General features: G+C 41.4%; 1 protein-coding gene across 3 annotated transcripts; it reads left to right on the top strand.

Moving 5' to 3' along the window:
• The first annotated feature begins 713 nt into the window (after window positions 1-713).
• On the top strand, window positions 714-9,294 carry LOC121846222 (interleukin-10 receptor subunit beta-like). Of its 3 annotated transcripts, none has more exons than XM_042319995.1 (7): window positions 714-898; window positions 1,466-1,577; window positions 3,658-3,800; window positions 4,500-4,645; window positions 4,864-5,008; window positions 7,382-7,539; window positions 8,431-9,294. In XM_042319995.1, the coding sequence occupies exons 1-7, from the start codon at window positions 841-843 to the stop codon at window positions 8,602-8,604; spliced, it is 936 nt and encodes a 311-aa protein (XP_042175929.1). In that variant the 5' UTR covers window positions 714-840; the 3' UTR covers window positions 8,605-9,294. The 3 variants fall into 3 exon arrangements, with proteins under 3 accessions (XP_042175929.1, XP_042175928.1, XP_042175927.1); XM_042319994.1 differs by having other exon boundaries at window positions 715-898; window positions 3,655-3,800; window positions 4,867-5,008; XM_042319993.1 differs by having other exon boundaries at window positions 716-898; window positions 3,655-3,800.
• The last annotated feature ends 1,298 nt before the right edge of the window (window positions 9,295-10,592 follow it).

The following is a 10,592-nucleotide window of genomic DNA, read 5'->3' as shown; positions in this document are numbered from 1 at the left end:
ATTTTGTAAAAATTCTAATTGTTGGCTATCCTCACTCTGTCTGGATTCCAATAGGAATTACACATCACTTTTACAAGCCAGCATAACCTGATTTGCAGGCATGTTGTGGCCTGTAAATCAGGAGTTTCCTAACAGCACTGTGTTAGGGTATAACTAGGCTCTCACAGAAAGGCCTTAGTTATGATATAATGTATTGTCAAAAAGTTTCATTTTAAAAGCTAATAAGGCTGGTGGAACCGTTCATAAAAAGTTATAGGAAGAACCTATAAAAGAGAAAGGGGTTGTCAGCAGAACCCTTCAAAGAGGGTTCTAGGTAGAACCATTTAAAAGGGGTTCTATGTAGAACCCTTTGCAAAGGATTCTACCAAGCACCAAAAATGGTTCCTCTATGGTGACAAACTGAAGAACCCTGTATGGTTATACTTACCATATATTTTTTTCTAAGAGTGTCATTGGCAAAATCACATCTCTTACATCAAGAGTGATCTTGCAATTGTCCAATGCAGAGAACGCCATACGAGAACAATTTTTCAATTGACATTGTTTTTAAAGATGAGCCTACTCTCATTGATAATACAATTATGACTATCTGTTCTGTAATGATTTCTACACAGATTTCCAACATTTTTACTATGATATTTCATAATAAATGTTGCCACTGGGTTGTTCCTTTAAATGGGCGTTTCTACTTTGCCTAGGACTAAGCGATTGGATAGGAGAAGGGAAGTTAGTTTCACTCAGATTCTGGGAATTGAATGTAGGTTTCGTTGAAGGTTGTTACTAATATAGTGATCTATAATAGTATGTTTGCAATCCCATAAATGATCCCGATCTACTGAAATGTTGTGTCTGAACGGCGTTTTATTGTTTTGGACTCTCTGTCATGTCATCAGACAAGGTAATCCATTCCCCCTCCACATTGGCTATTATTCCTACTTCTTCGGTTTCGATTTAAAGGCTACACTTTTTCATAATGTTTGTAAGTAGCTAGCTGGTCAGCAGTCTAGGATTTCCTTTTCTAACTTTAGCTAGCAATAAAATCATGAGCATTTTGATCTAACTATAAATGTCTAGAGACATTCCTGATGGACACTCTTTCTTACTGACAGTTGTGTCTGCTTTGCGTGATGTATTGTTGTCTCTACCTTCTTGCCCTTTGTGGGTGTTTTCTGTACCCAACAATGTTTGTACCCTGTTTTGTGCTGCTACCATGTCGTGCTGCTGGCATGTGTTGATGCCATGTTATCTTCGCCATGTTATCGTCTTAGGTCTCTGTTTATATAGTGTTGTCTCTCTTGTCTTATAATTTTATTTGATTTATTTTTAATCCCAGCCCCCATCCCCGGGCAGGAAACCTTTTGGGAGGCCGTCATTGTAAACAAGAATTTGTTCTTAACTGACTTGACTTGTTTAAAAAAAAAAACATGTATTAGGCTCCAGAAAGTGATGAATCTTTTGCCTGTAGCATGGTCTGAGGAGGAGCTGTCATCTCCACGGGACGTGCGCGTTGACTCTGCTGTGCATTGGAGCCCCGCCACAGACAGGCCAGGGATAAAGTACACGGTTCAGTACAGGACGTGAGTATGTCTAGTAGCTGTAGTACATGGATTAAATCAAATCAAAGTTTATTTGTCTACAACAGGTGTAGTAGACCTTACAGTGAACTGTTTACTTACAGGCTCTAACCAACAGTGCCATTTTAAGTAAAAAAATATATTAAGTGAACAATAAGTAAAGAAATAAAAACAACTGTTAAAAAGACAGTGAAAAATAACAGCAGAGAGGCTCTATACAGTAGAGGGGCTATATACAGTAGTGAGGCTATAGACAGTAGAGGGGCTCTATACAGTAGAGGGGCTATATACAGTAGAGGGGCTATATACAGTAGAGGGGCTATATACAGTAGTGAGGCTCTATACAGTAGAGGGGCTATATAGAGTAGTGAGGCTATAGACAGTACTGAGGCTATAGACAGTAGTGAGGCTATATACAGTAGTGAGGCTATAGACAGTAGCGAGGCTATATACAGTAGTGAGGCTATATACAGTAGCGAGGCTATATACAGTAGCGAGGCTATATACAGTAGCGAGGCTATATACAGTAGCGAGGCTATATACAGTAGAGAGGTTATATACAGTAGAGAGGCTATATACAGTAGAGAGGTTATATGCAGTAGAGAGGTTATAAATAGTAGCAGGCTATATACAGGCACTGGTTAGTCAGGCTGATTGAGGTAGTATGTAGAGGTCGACCGATTATGATTTTTCAATGCAGATACCGATTATTGGAGGACCAAAAAAGCCGATACCGATTAATCGGCCAATTTAAATAAATAAAAAAAATATTTAAAATAAATGATATATATATTTTTAATAAATGTATTGTTAATAATGACAATTACAACAATACTGAATGAACACTTATTTTAACTTAATTTAATACATCAATACAATCTATTTAGCCTCATATATAATGAAACATGTTCAATTTGGTTTAAATCATGCAAAAATAAAGTGTTGGAGATGAAAGTAAAAGTGCAATGTACGGCTCTCGACCTTTGCCTCTCGACCTTTGCTTCTCGAACTTTGCCTCTCCCGATTCCGTAGAGTTGTAACTTTAAAACAAATATGAAGTAATATCTTGTTGGATTTGCCCCCAAACAAAATGATTTGTATTCAGGACAAATAGTTACTTTCTTTCCCACATTTTTGGCAGTATTAGTTTAGTACCTTATTACAGACAGGATGGATGTTTTGGAATATTTTTATTCTGTACAGACTTCCTTCATTTCAATCATTTATGTTAGTATTGTGGAGTAACTACAATGTTGTTGCTCCATCCTCAGTTCTCTCCTCTTACATCGGGTTTAAAATCACCATTGGCCTCATGGTGAAATCTCTGAGTAGTGTCCTTTCACTCCCGACAACTTAGTAAGGAAGGATCTTTGTAGTGTCTGGGTGTATTGATGCACCATCCAGAGTGTAATTAATAACGTTCCCCATAAAAGAACATGGCCAAGATGTTCAAATGTTCATAAATGACCAGCATGGTCCAATAATAATAATAATAATAATAATAAGGCAGAACAGTTGAAACTGGAGCAGCAGCACGGCCAGGTGGACTGGGGACAGCAAGGTGTCATCATGTCAGGTAGTCCTGAGGCATGGTCCTAGGGCTCAGGTCCTCCGAGACAGAGAAAGAAAGAGAGAATTAGAGAGAGCGCACTTAAATTCACACAGGACACCGAATAGGACAGGAGAAGTACTCCAGATATAACAGACTGACCCTAGCCCCCCGACACATAAACTACTGCAGCATAAATACTGGAGGCTGAGACAGGAGGGGTCAGGAGACACATCTTTACTCCTGTTTTTTAGGCTTGCCATAACACAGTACTTATTGACTTTTTATTTTCTGATCATTTAAATCAAGATCAAGATCAGTGACATAAAACCTCAATCGTATCCATTTTAAATTCAAGCTGTAACACAACAGAATGTGGAAAAAGTCAAGGGTGTGAATACTCTGAAGGCAATGTTGATCGGTGTCCCTGGTCAGTTGACCAGCAAAAACTCCTGGCCCCCTAAGGATAGATGTTTTGCTCGGGTTATGACACAGTTATTTCCTCATCTGAGCCTTCTTTTTAATCCACAGCAGTGACCTCGAGAAGTGGCACAACATTTCAGGCTGTGTTCAGACCGAGCTCACCACCTGTAATATACAGTCTGGATGTGTGATGGTGCGAGTCCTGGCTCAGGAAGGGAACCGCACATCCAGATCAGTCGAAGCCTGTCGACATGGTAACGGATCATACTACTTCAGTCATGATAAACTGTATACGATTTGGATCTGGCCTGTTTCATGTCATGTCCAAGGCCTAGTCTGCTTCATCAGTAGGCCAGCGCACTGGTAGCATTGTGGTTTGGTGCGAAAGCTTGAGCAACAGTATTTTAAAATCAAGTTCCCCACCCCTTCTCTTTCTGACCCACCCACCCCTCTGCTTCTGACCCACCCACCTCTCTCCTTCTGACCCACCCACCTCTCTCCTTCTGACCCACCTCTCTCCTTCTGACCCACCCACCCCTCTCCTTCTGACCCACCCACCCCTCTCCTTCTGACCCACCCACCCCTCTCCTTCTGACCCACCCACCCCTCTCCTTCTGACACACCCACCCCTCTACTTCTGACACACCCACCCCTCTACTTCTGACACACCCACCCCTCTCCTTCTGACACACCCACCCCTCTCCTTCTGACACACCCACCCCTCTCCTTCTGACACACCCACCCCTCTCCTTCTGACACACCCACCCCTCTCTTTCTGACACACCCACCCCTCTCTTTCTGACACACCCACCCCTCTCTTTCTGACACACCCACCCCTCTCTTTCTGACACACCCACCCCTCTCTTTCTGACACACCCACCCCTCTCTTTCTGACACACCCACCCCTCTCCTTCTGACACACCCACCCCTCTCCTTCTGACACACCCACCCAGCTGATTCTTGCAGCCCTGAAGTCCAGTTGACCTCCAAGGAAGGACTTCTGATGGTCCACATGGTAAAGAACAACCGTCTACTGGAGGATAATGGAGACCATTTTGAATACCACGTTCAATATGGCCGAGACGGGGAGGAGCTCAAAGTGAGTAGGAACGTGGAAGCAAGCCAGGTTTAAAATAAATAAATACATTTAAATTAAAAATGAATGCAGGTTTTCTTTATCCAGCACTGAAACACCGTATTCATCCAAGGTTTGGGAAATTAATTGGGAAGTTATCAGGCGTTTTGGTGATCCCCACTGTAGGATGTTAGTGTGCTCAAAGATGAGTTGATGTGCCTCTCTCTCTACCCTTGTTTTAGCAGGATCTTTACACCTCCACATCCCTTAAGACCATCGAACGTCTGGATGTGGGCCGGAGGTACTGTGTACAGGTCCGGTATTTATGTTACCAAAAACCCTTTGGAACCCCCAGTGTTCAACATTGTGAGTCCATCCCAGAGTCAGGTGAGGCTCATCCAGGCTTTCTCTGTATTAGTTGACTTGCTGTTACCGTTATCCTATCCTCTAATGCAGGTATTCCCAAACTGGGGTACCCCCAAAAAATATATATTCTTCACATTTTCAAACAGTTCATTTTATATTTTACAACGGGGCTATACATTTGGTGAGTTTTTTTCTCTCGCCTGGGTAGCCTTATTTCACTGCCAACAATAAAATGAAACCATCTGGTGTTCAGCGAAATAACAACACAATGTCAAATACAGGTAGCCTTGTCAAATAATTAACATCCAATCACATTAACCGTTACTCATCCAATCACATTAACCGTTACTCTCTCGCGGGAATTCCACTAATGTTCCGTAGGTAGCCAGATGTAGCTGCTGCTCATGTTGGTATCTGTACTGATGGCGCGAAAGCCATGACAGGGAGACAGTGGCGTGCAAGCAGTTGCTCCCGATGCCACTTGGGTAGACTGCAGCATCCACCGAGAGGCTCTTGCTGTCAAGGGAATGCCTGGCAGCTTGAAAGATGTTTTGGACACTACAGTGAAAATGGTTAAGTTTGTTAAAGCAAGGCCCCTAAACTCTTGTGTATTTTCTGCACTATGCAATGATATGTGCAGCGACCATGTAACGCTTTTACAACATACAGAAGTGCGCTGGTTATCAAGGGGCAAAGTGTTGACATGTTTTTTTTTTTTTATTGAGAGACGAGCTTAAAGTTTTCTTTACTGACCATAATTTTCACTTGTCTGATGATGAGTTTCTCACACGACTGGCCTATCTGGGTGAGGTTTTTTCTCGCCTGAATGATCTGAATCTAGGATTACAGGGACTCTCCGCAACTATTATCAATGTACGGGACAAAATTGAGGCTGTGATTAAGAATTTGGAGCTCTTCTCCAGGTCTTTCCATCATTGTATGATTGTTTGTTGTTGTGTGCAAATGAACTCAAGCTTACGGACAATGTCAAATGTGATATAGCGACGCACCTGAGTGAGTTGGGTGTGTAATTACGCTGTTACTTTCCGAAAAGGATGACAGAAATAACTGGATTCGTAATCATGCCTTGCCTCCAGTCCACTTACCGATATCTGAACAATTGCAACAAGCGGTTCTGTGGAATGCTTTCCCAACAGTCTTAAAGGAGTTCCCACATATGCTAAGCACTTGTTGGTGGCTTTTCCTTCACTCTGCGGTCCAACTCATCCCAAACCATCTCAATTGGGTTGAGGTTGGGTGATTGTGGAGGCCAGGTCATCTGATGCAGCACTCCGTCACCCTCTTTCTTGGTCAAATAGCCCTTACACAGCCTGGAGGTGTGTTTTGGGTCATTGTCCTGTAGAAAAACAAATGATAGTCCCACTAAGCGCAAACCAGATGGGATGGCGTATCACTGCAGAATGCTGTTTAAGTGTACCTTGAATTCTAAATAAATGACGGACAGTGTCACCAGCAAAGCAATCCCACACCACCTCCTCCATGCTTCAAGTACTGAGTAAAGAGACTGATATTTCAGGCAATCCGCACTGCTTCTTGACACAATGCCCACATAACCCGGAAGCCAGCCGCACCGAAGGAAACATCTGGCAACCGTGTCAGCATGCACTGTGCCCGGCCTGCCACAGGAGTCAGTAGTGCGTGATGGGACAAGGACATCCCCTAACCTGGATGACGCTGGGCCAATGGTGTTCTTCGGCTTGCAAGCCTTCCCCTTTTTCCTCCAAACATAACGATGGTCATTATGGCCAAACAGTTCTATTTTTGTTTCATCAGATCAGAGGACATTTCTCCAAAAAGTACGATCTTTGTCCCCATGTGCAGTTGCAAACCTTAGTCTGGCTTTTTTATGGCTGTTTTGGAGCAGTGGCTTCATCCTTGCTGAGCGGTCTTTCAGGTTATATTGATGTAGGACTTGTTTTGCTGTGGATACAGATACTTTTGTACCTGTTTCCTCCAGCATCTTCACAAGGTTCTTTGCTGTTGTTTTGGGATTGATTCGCACTTTTCGCACCAAAGTATGTTCATCTCTAAGAGACAGAACACGGTTCCTCCACATTCAACTTAGTGTATGTAAACTTCTGACCCACTGGAATTGTGATACAGTGAATTACAAGTTAAATAATCTGTCTGTAAACAATTGTTGGAAAGATTATTTGTGTCATGCACAAAGTAGATGTCCTAACCGACTTGCCAAAACTATAGTTTGTTAATAAGAAATTTGTGAAGTGGTTGAATAACGAGTTAATCACTCCAACCTAAGTGTATGTAAACTTCCGACTTCAACTGTGTCTATATGAATCTATATTGATAGATGGATATATCTATATCGCTCCCTATTTCTCTGTGTGAGATGTGTGTTATCTTCTTGTACAGAACGGACACAGAAAAAGAAGATTGTGGCGATCGGTGTGACCTCTACCATCCTGTTGGGTGTCATGGTAGTGGGCCTTATGCTCTTCATCTACAGGCACCATAAGAAAATCAAACAGTTCCTTCAGCCCCCACTACGGTTACCAGACCACTATTGTGAGGTACGTCTTTCCACGGATACAGTGATCATAGATGTGTTGTTTCAAGTGATAACAGCGTCTGTTCATATGGATGCCTGTCAACTAAATGCCCTTTTCATTTTAGTCCAATTTGAGTCTCATCACAGTTTATAATACCTCCTTTACCTATAGTAAACACACAGTGTCTCTGTTTTGATGTTGTTACAGCCTATTCTAAATGGATTACATGTATTTTTCACCCATCTACACACGATACCCCATAATGACAAAGTGAAAACATGTTTCTAGAAATGTTAGCAAATTTATTGAAAATGAATTACAGATCTAATTTTCTTAACTATTAAGTATTCACAATCCTTTGGTATGAAACTCCAAACTGAGTTCAGGTGCATCCAATTTACTTTTATGGTCCTTGAGATGCATGGAAGAATTGGAGAAAAATCTCCAAATCCAGATGTGCAAAGCTGATACAGACATACCCAAGACGAATATGTCGAGGGGTTTGAATACTTTCCGATGGCATTGTATGTTTACTATAGGTTAATGAGGCATTACAAATGTGATGTGACAAAAACAGAGGGCATTTAGTTAACTAATATGACCCTGTTTTCATGATTTTGAAAAAAACTAGACTAAATCATTGTTCAAATAACAAAAATTACAATGCTATTTAATCTATTTATTTTTAGTCTAAATTATTCAGATTAGATTAAATAAATAAAAAAGTGCCAAAATTAACAGGCATCTGTTAATGGATGAATAAAATGCATCAGTTGCCTTGTGCGAGCCAGAATGGCCCATAGGGCAGATGCCTATCTCCTGTTTCTGTGGCGTTAGGCCCCTTGATGTACAAGTAGTTTACAACCCCTGGACAAAGTGCTAACAACTTTCGCGATTGGGTTGATTTTCCAGTACCTGTCAGGGGTGTTCCCCCAGCAGGCCCTGTCCCTCACAACCAGTCCCTGTGAAGACCGCCATGATATCATCTCCATCATCTGCCTTGAAGAGGACCTGATTCCTGAGTCTGACAGAGAACAGGATTATGACTTACCTAATGGACTGGATTTCTTAGATCATTATGAATGATCCTGTGACTTCAGACATGAGACTTTTGCACTCCATTAGGATTTGAGATTAACTTGATAGCGTCAGAACATTAACTAGGGGCGGCAGGTAGCCTAGTGGTTAGCGTGTTGGGTCAGTAACCGAAAGGTTGCTGGATCGAATCCCCGAGCTGACAAGGTAAAAATATGTCGTTCTGCCCCTGAGCAAGGCAGTTAACCCACTGTTCCCCGGTAGGCCGTCATTGTAAATAAGAATTTGTCTAGTGAACTGATTTGCTTAGTGAAATAGTTTTATAGTAGGCCTGGCTATTGCACTGTTTCCACTCCAAAGGCTTTGCTTAGCATCAGCTACCAACATTATTGTTGATCAAAAGAAAACTATTTTACTATAAAGTAAACATCTGTGGGTATTTCAGTTTGCTCTGCAACCGGGGCCAGAGAAAGATGCTTGTGTCTCAGTAATTACACCTACCCAGTAGCTGGATATTCATTGGATAATAATAGGTGCAATCAGGTAGTCCAGCTAAAAATAGAACCGCTATACATTTCTAAATCATTTTAGGAAAGTGCTGAGGTTTTCTGGAAAAGTAAGAAAGTGTCCTTGGGCCAGGACTTAAATTGGGGATTTTTGTTTGTTACATTACTGCTGTATATTACAAATCTGTACATTTCACACTATTTCTATGTATTAAAAAATAATTAGAATGTTTAATGGGGTACTTTGGGATTTAAGCAATGCTAACTACCGTTAGTGCAATGACTGGGAAGGAATGCTAACTACCGTTAGTGCAATGACTGGAAAGTTCATGGGTATCTGCTAGCAGGTAATGTTACGAACCAATTAAATTACATTTTCCCTGAGGAGTACTGTATGTACAGTGCCTTGCGAAAGTATTCGGCCCCCTTGAACTTTGCGACCTTTTGCCATATTTCAGGCTTCAAACATAAAGATATAAAACTGTATTTTTTTTGTGAAGAATCAACAACAAGTGGGACACAATCATGAAGTGGAACGACATTTATTGGATATTTCAAACTTTTTTAACAAATCAAAAACGGAAAAATTGGGCGTGCAGTTCAGAAAGTCACCGCCAAACCCCTATTTTAACCCTTTCTTCTAACTTTTCTACTCTTCACCACGCTCTGCATGTAATATTTTTACAACAACTGTGAGAAAGTCAGTTCTGGTAACTTAAAAACAAACAACAACAAAAATATGTGAAAAAAAGGATGCTGATACTATCTGAAATATAATTTCCCCCTCCATAAACGAGCCAACATATTGGGTCATATTATCAGGCTGCTGTGCCATTTAGCAATAAGCATTATTAATTACAATATCACCTGCAGGCCAACCGATGCAGCATAGTGGCTGTAAATAGGGGCGGAATGGTTCACCAAAATCCACAGTTCTGTACATATTGCTGTTTTGGGGTCACGGTTTGGTTTCGGTACAGTGGGAAAATTAAATGCCATTCACAATGTCCCTGGCATTTTCTGTTGTGACAGGATTGTTATGTTGTGTTTCTGCTCTAATGCTGCTTTTGTTACCATGTTGGAATTGACCAGTTCTGAAGATATAAATACCAGTTGGATGCATTTATTTGATTTGAACTTGTTGAGAAACACCAATTGGCTAATGGCCAACAAGCTGTGTCAAACATAAACCAAAAGTACAGCTATCATGCTTGTAAACAAACGAGTGTTAAACAGATTCACTTTTTATAAATAATGTTTTGGCCCGTCAGGAAGTCCAGGATCTAGAATTTAATCCCAGGGTCCTTAGCTTAGTGATGAGCTTTGTGGGCACTATGGTGTTGAACGCTGAGCTGTAGTCAATGAATAGCATTCTCAGATAAGTGTTCCTTTCATCCAGGTGGGAAAGGGCAGTGTGGAGTGCGATTGAGATTGCGTCATCTGTGGATCTATTGGGACGGTATGTGAATTGTAGTAGGTCTAGGGTTTCCGGGATGACGGTGTTGGTGTGAGCCATTACCAGCCTTTCAAAGC

Source organism: Oncorhynchus tshawytscha, linkage group LG03, assembly GCF_018296145.1.
Source record: "Oncorhynchus tshawytscha isolate Ot180627B linkage group LG03, Otsh_v2.0, whole genome shotgun sequence".
NCBI classification, from domain to species: Eukaryota; Metazoa; Chordata; class Actinopteri; order Salmoniformes; family Salmonidae; genus Oncorhynchus; species Oncorhynchus tshawytscha.
Note: the sequence above shows the minus strand (reverse complement) of the source record. Positions and strands in the feature narration are given on the sequence as shown.

What these genes read in the sequence shown, in the direction of transcription:
- LOC121846222 (XM_042319993.1), top strand. Translation starts at nt 841, where the DNA reads ATGTTGTGTCTGAACGGCGTTTTATTGTTTTGGACTCTCTGTCATGTC. An exon ending in TGAGTCCATCCCAGAGTCAG is followed by an intron (nt 5,009 to 7,381) that starts GTGAGGCTCATC and finishes CTTCTTGTACAG; the next exon opens with AACGGACACAGAAAAAGAAG. An exon ending in TACCAGACCACTATTGTGAG is followed by an intron (nt 7,540 to 8,430) that starts GTACGTCTTTCC and finishes TTGATTTTCCAG; the next exon opens with TACCTGTCAGGGGTGTTCCC.